The sequence below is a fragment of the Rissa tridactyla genome, chromosome 6 (genome assembly GCF_028500815.1).
Source record: "Rissa tridactyla isolate bRisTri1 chromosome 6, bRisTri1.patW.cur.20221130, whole genome shotgun sequence".
Taxonomy (NCBI): Eukaryota; Metazoa; Chordata; class Aves; order Charadriiformes; family Laridae; genus Rissa; species Rissa tridactyla.
Genome location: NC_071471.1, coordinates 58,062,916 through 58,084,959, shown reverse-complemented (window position 1 = coordinate 58,084,959; position 22,044 = coordinate 58,062,916). Strand labels below are relative to the sequence as shown.

The window sequence follows — 22,044 nt, the reverse complement described above, 5'->3', positions numbered from 1 at the left end:
TCCAACAGCCCGCACCAGAGCCCAGAGCTCTTGGTGCAGTCAGCCTTGATAATGCACATTATTTGCTGATGCCCAGCAGAGACCACAAAGCTGCCATTGTTTCACATGCATCTGAGCAGGGGAGCAGGTCTCATCAAATAACACCGGTCTTCCTACAGACAGAAAGTCCCCCACCTCCTGCATTCTCTATATACTGATACGTAAAGCAGCAGGGCAAGCCTGAGGCTATCCAAGAACTTTGTTCTCATCATATAGAGGAGGTATTTTTCTACATTCACACCTCTTCCACTGCTGAGCCAAAAGCAACTGCAGAGCAACCTCCTGTTTTCTGTTGCCTGTCTTTCAGAAGAGCCCATTCACCCTATATGCCCCTTGCTACCTATGGAACAGTGGCAGGTTCCAGGACAAGAGCAGTGGACTGCTAAAGGACCTGTTCCAAAGTATTTTGAAATTGAAGTTACAAATAAAAAATATGCTTCCCCTCCTGGGAGACCAAGAGGAGGAGGAGACACTCAAGCAATGTCTGAATCAAGTCTGTCATCACAAGAAATTTATTTATTATTGAAACAAAACCAAAATACAGAAAAGGCTACAATGCACACTTAGGCAGTAAGGTCTTTGCTCAAGATCATCCTTTTGTGTAGCCACCAGAAAAATCAGCAAATAGGCCTCTGGATACAGCAAGGCTAGATACAAAGAGACGTGGGGCTTGTATCCTGTGGGGCATGGATGCATGAAATTGTCTCCACTCTGCAGTCATTGCCAAGTGCACCAATACCTGTGCAAACACTGAGCAAAACCAGAGCTGTTCCATAGAGCAGCCTTTCGGTTTTTGAACTACTGAGGAACAAACTGTTTTGAAAGAAGAGGCCCTCTCATAAATGCCTGTCTCCCTCTTTTTTGCGATTATTCATCCTCAGAGGCCATGATTTTCTGTGTCAAAGCCATTAAGCACAGCCACACTTATAACACTACAACGAGGAACTAGAAACAAGCAAGATGACAAGATTGCTTATTAGACAGAAGGTTCCTGCTTGCCTGCATTCATCTCCAATAACGGGCTTTTAGTCACACAGGCAGAGAAGTTGAGTATAGGTTATAACGTTCATTTGGGACTTGATCATATGCATGGAAAAAATAAGAGGCATCTTTGGAGCAGCAGCTTTGGTTTTAGGCGGGCTTTGATTTCCCCTTCCTTCCTCCACTCCTACGCAGTCCTCTAAAAGCAAGTGAATATCCAGCTTGCCTAGACTACAGCCAGTTTCTGTGGCTCTCTTCATGCTGCAGTTTAGCTTTTTACTTTTTTCTATGGCTTTTTCATAAGGAGAAGTAACAAATTTGAAGCAGGATAAATCAAAATTAGAGGATTCAGTTTGGACGGTGGCCTCATTAAATCAGTCCTTGCCTTTTCACTTGGGAAGCTGGTTTAGTAATGATCTCTAACATCCACTGAGCCTGTCTTCACAGATGGTTGCAAGCACTTCAAAGGCAGGTATACAACCTGCACCAAAAACCACTCTGCTCATTACAGCTGTTCCCAAGACTTTAGACAAGCAGTGGCACATTATCCACTACTTCAATCTACACAGCACAAAAAGGCATGAAATCTCAATAGCAGGTCCCTGTTTTTCAGCAGCTAACAAACCATAATCTTTCTCATTTCTCCTTCTATCCGATGATGTGAAGTCTGAAAATTCAGATGTGCTTTTCAGACAAGAGACCTATCTTATTCTTTGCTTTGAAAGCTGAGTATGCCTTTGCAAGCAATAATTTAACAATCTGCTCTTATATCAAATATGCCTTTTTTTTTTTTCCAGTGAAGGAGGGAAGCATAAGGTAGGAGAATGAAGAAACATAAGGTAGAAGAATGGCAATTGGCATTTTAGATTCGTACATCCAAATTAGGGGCCAGGATAAAGCACAGGAGACAAACCAAGCATTCCGAGGGGACACGTAAGTTCACGTCTGGGACCAAGGTATGATCACTGTGAGAGCAGGACAGAAAATTGCTCATGATATACAGCAATAGATAGGAATATAACAGTTTGAAGTCTGCAGTAAAGATCGCTAAATCCGACTAGAACTGCACAGATCAGAACAATGCCAAATTCAAGCTCTTAGTAAGAGAGGAGCTCTTGACTCTCAGAATAAACCTCTAGGGCAAGACAGCAACTTCAGTTACCCCACATCCAGCTAGCCAGCAACATCCAAATCAGGCCAGCGACAACACTTGTAAGACCCCGTGGATCACAAGGAGCAGGAAACATCTCATTTCAGAGCACAGACACAGACCCAAGGCCCCAAAGCAGCCGATACAGAACAAAGTAGAAGAGAAAGGAGACACTTGCTTGCATTTCCATTTCAGGACTGTCTCCCTTCGGCAGCGTCCGTGCCTCCAGTTCTGAGATACTTTCACCCTTTCCTTCACTGGAATGCCAGCCGCTCTGCAGACAAAGGAAGAGAGATGAGATTAGCAACCAGGACTGATACTATACATATAACAAATACACTCAAGCTGGTCACAGGTGTGCTCTCACTCTGGTTCCACAAACGATGAAATGGCAAACACTGATGGTGCCTGAGCCACACCAGAGCAAGCGCACTCATGAGAGTTGACAAGAAAGGAACACTGAGCAGAGTGGGTACTTATCAGTGAAGAAAGCCATCCCTAATGATCACTAGTGTACAATCCTTAAATCTGATCAAAACCTGATCTCGTATACTGAATGCACCACCGGTTCAGACAAAATGTAATCAAAACAAGATGACACAGAAAGATACTATGAGAACAACCAGAGAAACAGGACATCACTCTTCTAATAAAGACTAAAGTAAGCCAGTTAAGATAAGGACAACACCATACCAGAACAGATGGAAGAAACACTAGTCAGCAGAACACTGAAACTAGAAGCCAGAAGAGCATATCTAGCCAGAAGACTAGTAAAGAAAATGCTCCAGACTCTCACCTGCCTGACAATCACAAAGCCAGATAGAATAATCAGAAATCAAGATATGTTCAAACTAAAATTCATCCATCTGTATAGCCACCTAATGCACACACGCCTCAAGATGGACTATCTTTTGCAGCAGCTCACCAAAGGATAGAGAATTGCACCACATCACTGGAAAATTCTCTACTTACAGTCAAAGTTAGTAAAAGAGAGACTGTAGTTCATAAGCAGTTGCTGGGATACAAATCAAAGTTATTGGGACAAGCCGAGACAAGCCAAGATCAACACAGCTCAAGAGGTGACAAAAGGTGGGTACCACAGAGACCTGGGATCAAGGTCTCTTTAGAGTGTACATGAACATACCCAGTTCAAGCAGCTGTTCAACATCCGTTTTGCTTTCATGATCCAGGGTTGATTACAGGATGGGGGGAGGGCGGGGGGAAGGCAGTTTTAGCTCCCACCTTTCTCATATCATAAACTTAATTATTCAGTATCCTTGATGGAGCTGCTTAGGTAGAAAAGATCACAAAAGTACAAACAAGAAGAAACTCTTGAAAGCTATCCTTTGTAACTAGGGGTTGTGAACCACTCACTAGATTACAAGACTTTTATCCTCCTTTTATGCATTTCTCAACAGCCAGTGTTCCCAGATGCATAGGATGAAGGGAAGATCCTTGAGAGATGGGAACTGGTGTCCAATCAGAACCAGTTCCCTCCTCTTATCCCTGCTGTGCCCCCAACCCACTTCCCAAAAGCAAGATTTTGGGGTACTCTGTCATTTTTAAAACAAAGATTAGCTCCCTGTAAATAAACATCTCCTGTGGTTGTTAATGGGTGTAGGAATCCCTAACCGGGCCCTGAGGCCTGGCCAGATTCTTATTTTCCCAGCCTTCCCTCCATAGCCTCAGGCTCCTTTTTTTCTGTTCACCCTTTCCTCCCCTTTTCTATGCTTTCCGGCACTTAGTCACCATTATAATTTGACTGCATTCCTGGGCACGTGACCCTTTTTAAACAAAAACAGAAGCCACACACAGAAAAGCCTTTCGTCCTCTAGAAAGCTTTGCAACTATAAGTTTATGATCAGTAGAGCCACACCAAATAAAACTGAATTTAGGAAGCTACGAGCTCTTTATTTCTCCTAACTCTTTAAAAAAAATAATAATAATAAAACTATATAGAGTTAGCCTAGGCTGCAAGAAGAGGAATTCCTTTTTAAAAAAAGAACACTTGCAGGAGCTCGTGGGGCCAGATAGCATCTGAGATGAGGAACGCACAGCACTGAAAAGTCAGGTCAGGCCCAGCAGCCTCCTCATTGCTTATTACTCTCCCAGACAGAGTTCAGGCTCTCCGCCTACATCCAATTCCATTTATTACTCCAAAACACTTCTCTCCACACTCAACCCTCAGTTAAGTTCTCCCCATGTACAGATTTTAAGTCACCAGCTTGCACAGTGATGGAAAACGCACTCACTCCACAACCTCCTCCCAATGCGTACTGGCCCAACCAGACATCCTGAGCTCAACACACAAACCCTACTAAGGCTAGATGCAATTTCCAAGACTATGAAAAAGGTGAATCCAAGGTCAAAAATGCAGCCTCCATCCTACACTGCTGGTCACTTTTCTAGTTGGAGGGCAGACCTTGATCCTCCTGCTGCTGAAAGGGGAATTTCAGAAGAGTCACACATTGGCTTGGCCCACAGTACCAGTCCACTATTGCAATTACTCCTGTAACAGACACCTCTTTCTTTCATGCAATTCAACTGTTCCTGTCTGGAAGGGGCAAGAGTTGGGTAGGGAGGACTCTATAGGGGAGGTTTGGTAGGGTTTTGGTGAGTTTTGTTTGGTTTACTATTAATATTATTTATCCAGCCTTCCTCCTCTGTGTAGCAATTCTGGATGCAGCTCATTTAAACACATCTTAGAAACATCCACCTTTTATTTCCCAGACATTTTATTTATTCAAAATGGAGGCAAGAAAGGGGACAAGAACATATGGAGGCTAGGAGAAAGGGGATGTAGAAATTGGACTGATACAATCCTCTCCTTCGCCAATACCAGGGTAGCAGAGATTGAACTGCAATGATTTTCAAGTGTTGGTCAAAGACATTTGATCCAGAAGAGAAGTTAAATCAAGCCCACTGATAGAATCAAGTGCTGAGATATAATTTGGTAATTTGATTTGCTTCCTCAACAGCACCCCCCAGAGCAACTCCCAGAATACATCGAAAAACGTGATAAGCATCAACGCAATGCATGAGAGCAGTTCTCAAATCTTAGAAAGTTAAAAAGGGCATCACCATATAAACTTAATTATTTGATAAAAAAAAGATTCTTTTCTCCCCTACAGAGACCATTTTGCTTCAATCACGATCAACATACTTTCTACACTTGCAAATCTTTAAGAATTGTTCCATGATGACCTGAGACAATCAACAGACATCACACATCTACACCGAGTGGTGGACTTAACCAAGCACCTCCCACTTCAGCAACTGCATTGAACATCCAAAGATTCGGGAGGCTAACCCACCTTATGAAGACAAATGCTATGTAAAATGTTGTGGAGGGACCAGTATCCACCAGCCAATGAATACTTTGACCTTTCTTAATCAAAAAACTAAGCCACATGCTTAAGTGCTCTGATGTGAAATCAAGATCTTGGCATCCATGTTCTCAGAGAAGCCACCCAACAGTGAATTCCAAGACTGCTGAGGGCTGGCTTACCGAGGAAAGACTGCTATTTTCAGCAGGACCTACACAGCACTGTATCGTAAAGCAACGGAAGCATAGCCCAACATCCTAGAGGGATGACAGGAAACACAGGAGGAAGGAACCAGCAAACACTGAATGTGAAAACTCAATTAAATTCAAGCAAAACGTTCTTAAAGCCCAGAGTCCATCATTTTACCACCCCTGCTAGGGCATCACAACTATTAACAGCTCAAAGTTACACAATCCAGAACATGCTAGGCTATCTTTGTTATTAATTAATTAATCAAAAACCCACTCTACGAGGATCCCAAACCATGTGGTGTAATAAGTGACTTGCACTAACGTTTCCGATTGCATGCATTCCTGATGGAAGCTCTTTTCACAAAGACTTCGTCACACTAAGAAAGAGAAGTTGAACACTTCTTACAGCCTGAGAGAGAGGATAAAAGCCATCCCAAGCAACCCATTATAAAGGATTTTTCATTTCCCCCTTCCTACGTCATCCCACCCTACAAAAAAAAGTTAAAGTATTTTGCTCAAATTATGGATTTCCTCTCTTTCTTGGCAGAGTTACCAGAAGAAATGTAATATTCCTTCTGGAGCACACTTCCCAGCTGCTGAAGTGAGAGACTGAGACTATCCCCCCACAGCACCACTGACCCAGGTGACCTCAGACACCATGGCAGTTGCTGGCCTGGGTCCCAAAGGAAAGTAACGAAAGAAAGAATCACTCAGCCAGAGACTAAGCACATCTCCTCCTAGAGCTTCACCTCCAACAGTTTTTAGCTTCAATGATCCCCTCCCGAGCCAAAGTCCTTTGCCACCAGAAACGGTATTTCTGTAATAGCAAGAGCTTCTGTGCTTTACTGCATCCTGGAGAGATTTCTACCAGCCATCTACAATTTCAGCATGTGACAAAACAATGGTGCCTGCAACAACACGTACCGTGTTACAGAAGATAACACCAACATGTCATACTGTATATTTTCCCAGCTGCATGGGGCATCCTAACCCACCAAAGTCCTTCACGTTTTGCTACATTTTAAGTGCTGAAGAGCTCATCAGGAAATGCAACTCTGCAGAGACCTGCTGAGACAAAATCTCTTCTGTGGACAAAATCTGCTGTCTGCATAAAAGCTGTCACCAACCTGCCTCAGGCCTGACTGGAAGGGTCATACAGAGGAACAAATAGGTCACAATGGCTAAGCCCCACTTTCAACCTTGGCCCTGTGGCAGGGATGGCTAACACAGGGGCCAACTGCACTTATTTGTGTAATGGGGACACACCTGTTAAGTGGCAGGGTCTCAGTGCAGTTACAACTCATGGGCCACCAACAGACAGCCGAGAGGGAAAAGCTATTTATGTCCAGAGCTGCTGTTGCTGTCCTCAACAAGTCATCCAGCTTTCAAAATGTCTCTTCCAGGACAAAAATTCCACCTGAATTCCTTTAGCATATGACCCTTATTTAGCTTACCGCCAGGTTCAGTCTGTCTTCTATGCTCCCCCCCTTCCTATTTGACATGGGTTCACATAACTCTGACATGGAAGAGAGCTCTGCAGGCACTTCTCTCGCTGTTTCTTGCCTCCTCTGAGTATGTCTATGCTATCTCATTTAGATGCTACCAGGCTGTGTAGGTTCACTGCTTCACTTCACAGCTCTCATTCACCTGCATGAAGAAGCCAGAGACTCTAATAAGAACCAGAGCTGCAGGCAAATTTCTGTACACACAGCAAAGACACACACCTTCACCTGGGCTTCCCAAAAAAACATCATCACCAAGACCGAGGCCAGACCACTCTGCCATTGGATGCCCTCTCCCTTACAAGCAATTGCAATGGCAACACGACTAGAAACTCCAGGCAGGGTTTGGCTTCTCTCAGGGACTTAGGTAGGCTTTTTGGAGATGAAATCTGGGCTGCTTCAAAAAAATGCACAGCCCTGAGAAGATCTGAGAAAACCTGCCTCTGCTCAATAGTTGTCATGTATATTCTGATTCCAAAGAGTAGGCTGTCGGGGTAGTATTTGGATACAGTGAAATAACCCATAGCTAGTTCATTTATGCAGGTTACAGGGACAATAGCAACAAGCACAGCATACATATTTTTTTTTAAGCTCTGAACTAGATAAAATTCTTTTTCCACTTTGAACTCATGAAGATTTTATGGAAAGGGTCTGAAAGAACTCTTACAAACAATTTCACATTCCCAAAACAAGAAGCAGTTTCAATATTGTGGAGCTGTCCTGGCAGATCTGTCCTGTCCAGAACTAGCAGTTTAAGAGGGAATAAGAACTAACATAACAGGAGTTTCTACAAAACACTGACTTTTCCAGCACAAAGCAATAGCTGTGTGCCCTCTTCCAGGCTTTTGCCATTATTGCAGTATCCTCCCCAGAGTATTCCCCTCTGCATCATCTGCACCAGTTCATTGCCTACTTCATTTCTGACTTAAAGTAATGAAACTTTGATAAAACAAGTTTCAAAAGATGAAGGAAACTGAAGCAGCTTTACAGGCACTCACATGCCCTCCCCCTCCTGTACTGAAGGCAGAGGTCTCCTATGATTGCTGCAGTTTGCATTTGGATTTGACTTGCATAGATTGGCCATTTCCTGCTCCTGCAGGTGTATATATTTTTCCAGGATCTGGAGAAAACACAGCTTTTATTAACTCACAGAAATGCTTACACAAGTGCTTAAATACTCAAAGATGATAAATTTACCCATTAGTGAATCTGTTTCTCCAACCTGGAGAATATACCATGATCCTAGTGGGCTAGGCAGACCAGGAGACAGGGAGAGGTAAAACACAGTGGGACACTTCTATATTTTGACAACAGCTATTAATATATTACAAAGAGCACACTGTCAAGCTATTTAGGTTGCAACTTTTAACATGCCCTCTAAAATTCCTTTGTAACAAAGAGGAAATAAGTTTAGCCCAGCTGCAACTTTATTCCTTTCTTCCATGCTTTAAATAAAGAGCCACCTTGCAATGAGGTCCTTGCCTCTCCGATTTCTCCAGTCCAAGGTGGTCCAGCAAGCAGGCACTGGATGAAGGCTTAAAGCACCCTCTGCTATTCCTGGCTCTGACACTGACCTGCTGCACAGAGGGCAGCTTGGCTGACATCTCTCTGCCTCTGCTTCCCCTCCCAGCCCTTGTTTACCCTGGCTATTTAGGCAGCAAGCTGGTCAGGGCAGAGACTGCTCTTGCTGGGCCTGTACAACAGCTGGCAAAACAGACACAGGCCACCAGACACAACTGTAATATCACTATACTCACCAAAAACCCCAAAGGCTTTGTGCTACTGCTCAACTACAGTTTAGCTGCAGAAAGTGTTATTAAGCCTTAACTTTTCTGTCATATGTTGCCATGCATCTTTGGAACAAAATGCTCCATTCAGCTTACGTCATGAAGACAGGGCTCGACTCTTGCTTCTGCAGCTCCTATGACTGAATGAAGCAAAAATCTTCAGTATAGGGACTATCTTTTTACCATTCCCATGACAGGGTCTTGTTGCAGTGCAGGTCTATACATAAAATTAACATTACTATACAGAACAACTGGCAGCCCGACACGTAGGACAGGTGCCAAGAACCACAACCATCTAAAACCACTCTATACGTCCATAATAGTGACACAACATTCTGTTAAACATTTACTTAATGCTGATTCAAAGAAGCAGCAGCACATTTTTAACACTAAGAATGTGCTTTAAGAACCCTTCCAAGTCAGGCCCTGCTGTCTCAAATATACAGTAATTCACACTGATGCGAACCTAGTGATTTCCCCCCCGCCCCGCCTAAGGAATGAGGTGTACAGAAACACTGCTTAAAGCAAACTTCTTTCTTCTTCTGCAAGTGCATGATTAAATCAATACCTTAAATACTTAACTTCGCTTACATCCGCAGCTCACGATTAACTGAAACTACCAGAAAGGGCAAATATGAGAGATTGTCAATGCTGTGAATATGCCTTTCAGCATAACAGCTAGTGTCTGGGATTAAGTCCACATCTTCCTTGGACAACATCAGCAAATCAATTTAACATTGTTTCAGCCTAAATAACCATAGCTGGCAATTTTTAAAGGTAGATAGTCAGGATAAGTAGATAATTAAAAAAATTAAATCAAATAGTTTCACAATTCTATACCACAATTTCTTTTTTTCATGATGCTAACAGCTAGGGTTTTACAACCAGTTTCTTATAAATGTTCTCTCTTCTTCATTTTGGCATAAAGACATTTTATAAGCAAGCTGACTGCACAAACAGTTGTCTCACATACGAGCTAAAGCCTGTTGCTCTGATATTCTTGTTACAATTATGTGAAGATATACCTAACAGAAACAACATTTTAAAGAAATGGTGTCGTTTTCAAGTTAATCACCCTTTTAAAAAATGGGAAAGTGGGGGCAGGGTGTAAGTTTCACAGTTATCCTACACTCTAGGCTCAAATTTATCTCTATTTACAAAACATTAACAGTGGCTTATCAGAAGTCATTTAACAGCAAAAATGATCAAACTATTCTGAGAATTTTTTTGTTTTAAACAGTAAATATTCCCTAGACTAGTTTTTAACTTATGCCAGCCTCTCAGGGACCATCAGTTCAAGATCTAATGTTAGAGCCATGCACATTATTTCATTAAGTACATTTACCATAAACGGTTTCAGCCTTTGCTTTCTCAGTTGCAGACAGTATTGCACAAAAACCTCTTAAAAGCAAAAACCAGTGTTCACCTCATGCAACATTATCCAGAACGTGTAATAGAAGCTTCAGCTCTTGAGCGAGTCAAAGCCAAGCTTGACAAACTCAAGATTTACTCTGTATCACTAAGAAAGCACAGTTATCAAGAAAGTCCAGCTATCCATCATCTTCCTCACCATTCTATTTACCCAGTGGTATTTTAGCTTAAACACCTACTCAGATCAAATGTAACCTTCAATGAGCAACCTATCAGGTTCCTACTTAAAATTACTGTCAGGAAGAAGGACTCTGTGCCCAGAAGCTTACCTCAACTCCCTCCCCAACTTGTATCAGTAGTCAAGCAAAATGTAACCTCTGTCTGCAAATCTTACTCCCTCAATTGCAAGAGCAGCAATCTTGGAGATTGCTCTTGATCTTGGAGACATGCATGAGGAGCAAGTGGTATGGAAGACACATGGCTATTTAAAATCCTCAAGCTGCCACAGAGACTATTAAACTCTTCTTTATCTAAGTACAAATTTTACAGCAGTACCACAACTAAACACATGCACTAATGCTGGTTCTTCTGGAGACGTACAGATACCCAGACCCCTCGGTACCACGATATGCCCATGCCTTATCTGTTGCCAAAACTGTCTACCCTATTGGAGCAAAACTCCTGCAGCTGTCCCCAGATGCTGGATCTCCACACAGGGAAAACAAGTGCTTGGCGTTCAGGTATTCTCCATAAGACCTGGCACACTCTTTCAAGGAACTGAAGATTGTCCGAGCCCTCCATTAAGTTAAAAGTAATTAAAGGATTCATCCTCCAGATATATTTCAAGGTTTCTGTATAACCAGCTTGTAATGTCACTTGCTGTGTTACCCATGACTGAATTCCCTAGGACCAGGGCAGTGCTGACCAATACTAAAAGCAGCACTCGGTACTGGAGTTGTTTAAAGAAAACTTGAAAATAGGACTCAGCACAAAAGCACATCCTAGAATTACTAAAAAAACCTGTTCATAGAAAACCTAACAGCACTGAAATCCCTGGGAGCTTATGATACTCAAGCAGCCTTCCCTTCACTTAAACCCTCTGACCTAGCAAACCTCTTCTGTAGCTGTTTATAGACCTGCATTCCTCTGCAGGGGGAAGTGGTGGTCCTTACATACGTTGCACCTGCTCTGCTGTACACCTGATCCCTCCTGCAACTGAAGGAGCATAATATCACCTTATTCTTAATGAAAAATACAGAACTTCATTTCCTCAGGAGACAAAATCATATATCACAGTCGACAGAGTACAACAAACAGCCATTCTGCAGCACTTATTCCTGCTGACTTCCAAGGGAACTGTGTTTAACTTTCAAGCTGTGAAGACTTAAGGGGTTGAAGTGCTGGCCTGAAAACCCAACACAAGGAGTTTCAGCACCACAGAAGTTCTGCTCCTGCTAGCAGGAACCATAATTGTTTCCCTAAAGTTTGTGCTATTGATGAGAGAGCAATGAGACAGCAAAATAGGCCTCAAAAACTGCCATCCCTTCTTTTGATTTATGTCAACACAGTGTTTACAGAAACAATAGTGGGTCACTGGATGACAAACAAGATCCTGGGCTGGCAGCTAAAGGGAAACTACAGGTAGGGATTCATAGATCCTGAGACCATCATCTTCCTCTTGGGATTCCCTAAAGTAGCAAGGAAAGCCCAGGTTGCGTGGCTGCCTCTGAGTGGCATTTTGTACGCTAGCAAATTTGAGAGAGGAAAGGCCATCTTTGTGTCCTTACCAATCACTGCCAAGGCCCAAGCCCCAAAAGCACTTAATCTAGAAAGATGCTGGTGTCACACACAGTAAAGCCAAAAAGGGCTTGCACCTACTCCTAACCTATGATTTGCTGCTAAACTAGGGGGAAAAAATGAAAACAAACCAACAAAACCAACCCTTATACACAAAACTTTTGACAACCATCACCAGTTACACCAGCAAGATGCTCTGTGAGCAGCAGAATCTAATTCATATTCCTGGGGCCCCCTGCCACGAAGGCTCTTGCACCTAATAACGTACATAAGCCTACTCTCCAGCCTTTCCCCACAACACCAGCCCAGGCCTCGCTGCCTCGTGGCTTCTTCGAGACCATGGCAGGACTAAGAAGCGAGGAGGGAGCATGGGCACACCACAGCCATCCCAGCTGCGGCTCCGTCCGTGTCCCCATGCTCCTACCTCCCCTAGCTTGAAGCTGAGGGACCGAGCTGAAGCTGGAGCGGGCCTCGGGACCAACGTCTGAGGGCCGCTCCCGCCAGGCCTGTCGCTGAGGGAGTCCGGGAAGCCCCCGCCGTGCTCGCCCGTTTCCTGGCGGGAACAAGAAGCGCCTCCCCACAAACCCCCCCAGCCCTCCTGGGCAGAGCCGGGGTCAGGCCCCACCACCTCGGGGCCACCACACGCGGGCCCTCCCCTTACAGGGGCGGCCCCACCGCGCGCCCGGCGCTGCAGCCCTTCCCCTGCCCTCGCCACCCCTCTTGGCGCAGGCTAAAGGCAGCGCAGCCGCGCTTCGAGAATAGCACCCCCCCGCCCCCTTCCCTCCGCCCCCTCACGGCAGCGGGGAGCCCCCCCCTTAGCGACTACGCCAGGAGCACAGAACGCCCCTTAGCAACCAGCTAGGCCGCAGCATCCCCGGTCTTTCCCAGCCGCCGCGGCCGCCTCCCCCCCGCCCTCCCGCCGGGAAGGCCACGCTTACAGGTCGGTGCCGAGCTGTGTGAAGCCGGAGTTGAGGCAGCCACGGGCTATGCGCCTCCAGAGGAGATCGCGGCTACTGAGGAAGCGCAGGCGGCGGCAGACCTGGCCCAGGCGGCCCAAGGCCTGCGCGTCCAGGTAGGAGCAGATGAGGAGCAGCAGCTCCTCGGGTAAGGCCCACAGCGGGGAGGAGGGGGAGGAGGAGGGGGGGGGGGGAGGCGGCCCGGGATCCCCCTTCCGCCTGGGGGGATCGGGGGCTGCCTTTCCTCCCCATGGAGCAGCAGCTCCTGCCCCTCCTCCCCGGGAGCCGGAGCTGCTGCTGCCCGGGGGAGGCCAAGCCATGGACGGGGGCAGCCGCTCCCCAGTCACATGGGGCAGGAGCCGCTGCCCGTCACTCCCCCCCTCCGGCGGAGGAGGCGGCTACCGGGGCGGGAGGGGGCACGGAACCGCCGAGCCCACCCTCGTTAGCAAATTAATTCATTAACGGGAGCCGCTGGGACTCCCCGCGAGCAGTTCGCCCCCCTCCCCGCGGCCCGGCGCACGGGTCGGTATTCTTCCGAGCTGGGATTAGTAATGTCACCTGATCCACGTATTCGTTAATAATGTGAATAATTAATGGTGAGGATGGTGATGCCAGCTAACCAGAGCATCTGCTCCACCACCTGGAGCAACCCCAGCTAGGCACTGCACCCCTGTGAAGGAAGGTGAACAGCAAGGCGATTAATGCTCATTAATTATCCTTGAACAGGGTCAGGAGCGCCTGTCGCTCACAAAGTGGCAGCAGCGGTCATCTGGTGCTGCACAGCAGTTTTCAACACTCACAGATTCCTGGGCCACGTAGAAGAAAGGGTCCTCCCCGTGTAAGAGCAGGCCCTGGCTGGATTTAAGGCTGGCTTTTCACACAGACCCTTTGGTATAGTCCATTCCCCCTTCCAGGGTTCCACAGAGCAGGGGCTGAAAAGTGCTCGCACTTCACATGTGTGTGTACATATATACAAGCACACAGCCATGAAAGAACAGTTCATAATAACTGAGTCATTGTTGCCATCCACAGGAGCCTGGAGTACTGACAACACAGGAGGATTCTGGTCCAAAATGGCAAAGTAGACCTACACAGACAGTGGAGCAGGAAAATATGAGTCTAGTGTTGTGTTATTCTTTCTAATAGTATTTTCCACTATACACAAGCCTGAAATGCTTGAGGAAATTTTTCCCTTAAAATTAAAAAATAGATAAAGTATAAGAAATTCATCATCTGCCTAAAATGCTTTGAACAGGTATCATTTACCCACAACAGTCTACATCTCCTTTTGCACCGTGGAGTAGGAAAATAAATTTCAGCATATAATGAGGTTACCATAGCATACAGGTCATGCAGACAGTACTTGCATCCTGTTCCAGAAGGTCATCTTGTCTGTGTAATCTCAAGCACTCAAATTTTCATACAACTAAATCACCAACTGTGGAAGCCTTGTATTTGAGAGGTTCAAAACTGCTGGCTGAGGAGCCGTCTGGTCCGTTTATGCACCCTGGAAGTCAGGGAAGCTCTAGAAGGCAGCAAATGTTTTATCAGCATTTATAATGAGTGAATCAGATGGCTCAAATAATTAAAAATTTCTCAACCTAAGTTTGAGCTCAGGTGAAATAACAGCATGTCCAGTACAGGGATTAAGGAGCCAGTTGAAAGGGAGATAATATAACAAATTTTGCTTAATGTGAGATTATGGAAATGGTGTGAATACAGTTTTATATCAACTTAACATATTTTTGATGGCATTAAACTTGTCTCTTTTGTAATAGACTTCGGCAATATCTGAAACATTAAATTTTTTAAAAGCTAAATGACTTCTCTGTTTTAAATTGTTATTGTAAAGACAGATTTATTATCAAGTTGGTCTTTCTCTTGTGGGATCCCACAGAGACAGCTTGTGGACCCTACATTATTTAATATTTCTACTAGCAACCTGAAAAAAATTCTGAAATCATTATTAGCAAAGCTTTGTAGAAGGTGCTAAGCATTGGGCAAGAGGGAAAGGGTGCATAACCCTACGTTAAATTTAGGCATAATCAAATTGTATGTATTTCAATCAAGCCAAATGTAAAGTCTCACATCTAGGAACAAAGAATGTAGGTCACACTGAAAGGATGTAACTCTATCCTGCAAAGCTGCAATTCCGTAAAGACTTCATTAAGATGAATAATCAGCTGAACGTGAGCTCCTTCTGCAGTGCTGTGACCAAAGGGCTAGTGCTGTCCTGGGAAACAAACAAGAGCTGGGAGGTTCTTTTACTTCTGTTTTTGACTCTGTTGTGACTGCTTTGGACATAATTTGTCGAGCCAACATTTCAAGAAGGACGTTGAAAAACAAGAGGGGTTTCAAAGAAGAGTAGTAAGAATGATTACAGGACTGTCAAACGTGTTTTATAGTGAGACCCAAAGTGCTCAGTCTATTTAGCTTTCTAAAGAGAAGGTTAAGGTGCGAGGTGATCATACCTTATGAGCACTGAAACAGGAAGAAAAATCTGGTAATACCAGGATCTTCAATTTAGTGGACAAAGAGATAAGATCACTTGACAGAAGGTGGTGGGAAACAAATTCATAAATAAAGCGTGCTTTTGTAGTGAAGAAAATTAACTGTTGAAACAGCTTATCAAGATTTATGGTAGATTCGCCGTTACTGGATTTTTTTAAAGAAACAATATCGGGCGGTTTCTTCCCTTAGAGAGAGAGCGCGTGTCTAGACCACGACTACTAAAACTTAAACCAGGAGTTGACTTGGCAAGTTGTAACTCAGGATCAGACTAAGGCAGTCAAAAGGCTCTACAGAGCCTTCTTACTCTACAGAGGCTACATCTGCATAGCGCATGTCCCCCTGCACTATGTGACACCCGTATTCCAGTGTACAGTAGTCTCCAGTCCGTGCCTGTGCCACTCTCCCAAGGAAACTACTTGGTGCAGTCCAGGAGGAGCCTGGGAGCAAAGTAACACATGGAGTGCGACCCTTGGGGATACCATGACCAAGGTATGGACAAGTGCAGCTGTAGAAGCAGGGCCTCAATGCTTTCCAATTTGTGACCCTAGGTTTAAGCCAACTATGAAATATTTGGCTAAGGTGAAATGTGCGTTTGCATGTAGTAATCGTGGAGAGGGTCAAATACATTCCAGACGGGACAAAAAGAGTCACATGAAGAAAAAATTGTTATGTTGCTCTCAAATGTAGCATTGTTTTCTAGTATGGATAATTGCCTTAAAACATAGTAAGAATAAATATTCTTTGCCCAAAACATATATATCTTCCATTATTTTGGGGTTTTTTTTAAGAGAAATGGACCTACAATTGTATATACTTGTTCTAGGGCATGGTTTCAGCCACTGTGGCTGCTGTGGAGCTGTCAAAGCTGTGCACCACAGGCTAAGAACCCAATGGCACTAGTCTTCCCAACAATGCCGAAGTGAGTGCGCGTGTAGGTGTCTGCAGGAGCAAAAACCAAGGAAGATTATGAACCATTACTAAAACTGTATGTTTAGCAGGATTAATTCCATTACATTGTTCGTACTCCTGTAAAGGGACTCAGTGCAGGTGCTCAGTGCAGTGTAATCATAAAGTCAATAATATATCCTCTGAACCCCTAGAAAACGGGGTAGGGTTCTGTGCTGAAGTAGCAGACCACTCCAGCATCATGGCTTGCAGGGTTTGTAAGCTAAAATCTGGGGGGCTTATACCTGTAAAGCTTGTGTTTTAACAGCGTAAGCCAATGAAATCCAGCTCGGAAGAAGCACCATTTCAATACCTGCCTGTCAGTTATTTTTTTTTGCTGTCTTCAAGGGGTTTTATTCTTGCAGTGCCCTCAAGTACACCTTTCCAGCTAAAGACACAATCATGTGGACAGCTCTTTGTTTTGTTTTTCCTTCCAACCAATGCTTTTGTGTATTTCTGAAACTTAAGACACCTCCTCTGCTACTACAGTACTTATCTGTAACACCATCGCTTTGAGGGATTAAAGCAGGTTACTTGTTACACACTTAGATCAAGAGTTATCTGAGTAGAAAGTCTATCCCGTTAGGGTTGGCGGAATCTGTTTTTGATCTTGAGTTGTTTTGATTTTCTCTGAGAGCAAGTAACATGTTATTTTAACTTCTGAATAAGGTGTGCTACCTGACTGTGTCTCTTCTGTTTGGCAGAAAGGATTAGAAACCTCCACGGAACTTGCACTCTATTAAAGCGGAGTGCTCACCATTGAGAACCAAGGAGCTGAATTGTTTTCAGATTATATGTGTGTGTGTGTGTCTTTCCCACATCAAAGACTTTGATGGAAGCTGTTCACGCTATTGTCAGGAATGCAGGGATTGGCACAAAGGTGATTAGCAAAATTGCTTTTCTGCAGGAGAAGCACAAAAATTATCAGAGGATTAAAGAGGATAAAATTAAAAGGTTATGCTGAATTTGGGGGTAAATTTTCTCCTTTTTATCCCAAATTATACATATTGATTTGGTTTTACCTAGAAAAGGTCTGCCAGAAGAAATCAGGATTAGATGCTATTTGGTACGGGTTCTGTTAAAGGGCGAGGAAAAAACTTCCCTTTAAAATACTCCCAACAGACCCTATTCTGTGTGTTTCCAAACCACATCTACAAGGAGCTTTTAATGAGCACTAAGGGCACCCAGCCAGCAGCCACCCCCACGAGGTTCTCAGCAGCCACAGGATTGGGACCTTTAGTCATAATTATGCTGAAAATCATGAAAACAAACAATTCCATAAATCAGTTTGTCATCAGTGATGATGTTTGTTTACTTTTCTCACTACACTCTGCTGACAAAGATACTAAACTGAGGGGATCGCTTTCATTATCCACTTGCTGGGCATATGCAATGCTTTTCTATTTTGATCAGCGGCTGAGCTGCTTGAATGGTTTGGAAAAAAAGGCAATAAAAATGGATTCTCAAATATTTTAGTGTATCAAAATGAACAGGCGAGCTTTCCAGAAGCTCTCTTGCTTGGCAAAACTGCAGTGCAATAAAAAAATGTGGCACCTCCCATAGCCAGCAGAGTTCTCTCATCGAGCTGGTTTAGACTCTGTTTACTGTTCATTTTCTTTTGAACAATCCTGTATTATTTGCTAAGTACCAGCCATATACCTGTTTCTTGTCTTTGCATTTTGAGTTTTGTTTGTTTGTTTTACTAATCTGTTATTTTCTGGAAGTCACACAGAATATTTTATTTGTTTTTAACCTCATTTATCAAAGTATTATCTAAAGCATCTGTTCAGAAAATGTTCATTTTAACTGTTTTCCCAACAATGACCTTCTTCCTCCCCCCCAGGCCACATCAAGTTGTCACTCACCAGACAGCTGTGGAATTTGGAATCATTCCTTTTAAATGCTTTACAATTCCAAATGGTAGATTTCTAATGGCACAATATGATTGCCACAAAGATCTTTAAATTTCCCAATCCTCCCGGCTTCAAAGGCTGGACCGTCCTTGATCTCCTGAAGGAATGCTTTTGAATCTTGTGCTTTTATAGGGGCTACCTATGAAGATATTTTAGGGGCTTTTTTCCTTTCATACTTAGAGCCTGAGGAACTAAACATTCACATACCCACTGGTTTCTTTCAGAGTAAGATCAAGACTTACGAAGTTGTTTCTAGAGATTTTCAGCTCACTTTTCGTTAATTCCAGAGTTTGTTCCAAAACTGTTTGGACTGCTTCTAAAGCAACATAAGAGTATCCTCGGCGTAGCAGTGACTACGATACTGTTCTATCCTGTGTCTGCCTTCCACCTACATGGCTTCTTCACACGGTTCCTAGCCTCTCCATGAGCATGCCTGACGGTGTCCTGCCTCGTGGTGTGCCCACGGGTACAGCGGGGTCCTTTGCTCTTGGAGGATGCTCCACGGTCATGTCACTTACAAGGTAATAATTTGCTCAAGGAAAGTGAGCAAACCTAATCCTACAAGCAGTTTGGGGTCTGCCTTGACCAGGCAACCAAGACAGAGCCTAATTACCTGCAACAATTACAAATTTGCAGAATTACTAGACTTCTAAGCTTCCTTTTCTCTTCCCCTGCAGCCAGAGGCAACATTTTACTAGTAGTCCTTTCTTGCACAGTAGGATTTCTCAATCAGGAGGCTGCCGTTTTTTATTTCTCGCTGGTTAATTCTGTTGTATCTCATCATTGAAACACAGAATCCATCAATCTGAGGTTAAGAGATTTATAGTGCAGCAACAGGAATCCGCTTGGTGCTAGAAATAGCCTTTATTTCTATTCAGTTCAGCTTATGTCAAGCCATAAGGCAAATTTGACCCTCAATTCTCTTGTTAATGAAGCACACGTGTATATTAAAAAAATGTAGAGTATCCCCCTGTCGATCCATTGTTGGTCCTGCAATGGAGCACCACGTGAGCACAAGGTCCCAGCCAGCAGATTCAGCTGTAGGTTGGAGGCCTTTGGCTGCAAACCCCTTGGGGAAAGCACCGTGCTTTCCATGGCATGACCTCTGCTGTGGCTGCAGGCTCTCGGGTATTATTATAAGGAGCAACTAATGCTCTGTCACCACAGTGAGTGTATGCTTAGATATCCCTTATTGCTAATGCACATGATTTTTAAATAGTCCTCAGCCTAACCTCGGGTTTTGTGACGAGAACAACAAACTGTAGGAACAACTAATTACTAACCCAGTTTATGGGTCAGGGAACGAGCCTTAGATCCTCATTTACACAGGTTTCGTATGATCATGTAAGCCCTACCTCTCCAAGGCCATTTATGTTTGTTTGTTTAGATCAGTTTAAAAAAAAAAATCCCACATCCCAAAATAGAGAATGTTTTCCTTTGGAACTGGAAGCAAACACACTTGATGGCTTTAACATCTGCTGGACAATGCGTGGATGGGTGGTGGGCACCTCACACAGTTTTGTGACAAACACATGTGCGTACAGCATGTCAGATTATAAATCCAAGAATAAAGAGTCATTAAAACCTCCCTTCTCTAGCCCACCTGCCATGAAAACAGGCCTTTCACTCTATCTCTTTAAACTGAAAATGAGTATTGGGAAGGAAAATGCCGGCATTCCAGGGATTCAAGTCAAAAATCTCCCCCTCCAGTAAAGGAGGTCTGTCAACTGAACATAAATTGATCCATTGTCTGTCTCCCATCAGGACCCACAAGCCACCCCATGCACATACGCTTCTATTCTTGCTAGAAAGCGAGACCTCACAGTCCAAGACCATCACAGTAACACTTACATCTCTCATTGGCATGATCTGAAACTCTGCATAATTCTCAAATACCTTTTCTGCTTTTGCAGCCTGTTAGTGCAATTTTTGGGTGCAGATTCCAGTGAGATTAACTTGCTCCCCAGCAGAGCACGAGCCCTCTCAGCTCCACCATGAGTGCAAAGCTTTCTGCTCTTGGAAGGGAGGAAAGGAGAAAGAGCCATTTGCACTCTGGATTAACTCTTACCAGAATTCACTTGAGTGCCACGAGTGATAAATTTGGTCCTATTCTTTCTCTTTTCCTCTAGGCTTGCAGTGGACTTATCATTGTTAGCGTGTCTGAATTATTAGTAGCATTATACTGAAACACATCTCAAAGGACGAAACAGCCAGGCTGTGCAAGATGCCCATGACCCTGCAGAGGAGAAAGGGCTTCTGACTTACAGACGTCAGTTGTGACTCTTAAAACTGAATTTACTAGTATGCAATGATGGACAAATCATGATGCTCACAGATTATTCTCCTTACCTGTAACTGTGTTTCTTTGTCTGTTTAGACATTGTCAGCCTTGTACCACTCTGAGCCCTATAACTGCATTAGTAATGCTAGGAAGAGAATAGCTTTTTAAAAGGGGTAAAGCCCACAGCGCTTTTTCCTGTTGCTTATCTCTCTTTCCACACACGCAAACATGCAAATGTGCTTTTTTTTTTTTTTCCCCAGCATGTACCTCTGTACAAGGAATCAGGGAAGCCATAAGCCACGTACTTGCTTATTTTCTGTCATCCACTCCGAAGTGCAGGGCCCATTTGCTGCGTGGGTGCCCTGGCAGGTGTTTGGATGTGCAGGTGTGTGTGCAGGCAAAGTCCCGAGCGCAAGCACAGACAAAGATTGGAATACCAGGGCCTTTCAGTCCGAACCTGACACTGCCACTTTAAAACCAGAGACATGGACATCAAAGTTTTCCACTCCCCAGAAGGAATGGACTATTTTGCACCCTTCCAAATGATGTCTCTCATCTCTCTGCCTTTCCTACAGCCTTCTCTCTCTCACACACACACACGCACTTTTTCTAATACTATCCCTCCCTCTCCACTTCAAACCATGGGAAAAACCTGGGAAAAGAAGCTTGCCGACTAAGGGACCGTTTCGCTGCATTGTGTTTTCCAGCTAGACCTGAACAGACTGAAATCAATTCAGCTCTCTCTCACTCGCTCTTTCCCTCCCTCTCCCATGTCTTTTTTTGTTTCTCTTAGATCGTGCTCTCTGCCTTAAGAAAGCCCAGTTCAGTTATACCCATCCCCATAGCAATCAAGTGACCAGTGGGGTTTTTTTTATTGCTTGTAAAAACACAGTATCTTTTTCATGGGAGTCAGGTTTGGTTTTGGTTTTAAATGCTCACTGAGCAGTGGCAACAACCTGCAAAATCTTTGATCAATTCTCACGTATCCATTTGAAGTATCTTTAGTGGACCCATCAAAAGAAAGGGGCTTGGTAATTAATATTGTAATACAGTGTACCAGCTTCTCATTGTGTTATTGGCAGGAGGCCCAATTTAACAAAAGCACACAGAAATACCTGTATCTGATCTGAATTGCTACGTGCTCTAAAAAAATATACATTATTAAAGCTGAAGTCCAGCTGTTGCTATATTAATATCCTCTGTTTTTTATTTGCTCCTACCTTTTGGAAGGTTTCAGTTTTCATTCTGAAATTTTCCAGGCTTGCTCCCAATACCGAGGTTATAACTGCAGGGT

General features: G+C 44.0%; 1 protein-coding gene across 2 annotated transcripts in view; it reads right to left on the bottom strand.

The window, feature by feature from the left end:
- FBXW4 (F-box and WD repeat domain containing 4) overlaps window positions 1-13,444 on the bottom strand; it is a 67,144-nt gene extending 53,700 nt beyond the window's left edge. Inside the window, exons 1-2 of one of the 2 annotated variants that reach the window (XM_054206328.1) lie at window positions 13,083-13,444; window positions 2,349-2,444 (exon numbers count right to left, since the gene is read on the bottom strand). In XM_054206328.1, coding sequence (XP_054062303.1) covers window positions 2,349-2,444; window positions 13,083-13,420 — 434 coding nt within the window. In that variant the 5' untranslated portion in view covers window positions 13,421-13,444. The remainder of the gene's footprint in view (window positions 1-2,348; window positions 2,445-13,082) is intronic. The other variant, XM_054206327.1, reaches the window with a different exon arrangement.
- Window positions 13,445-22,044: the final 8,600 nt, after the last annotated feature.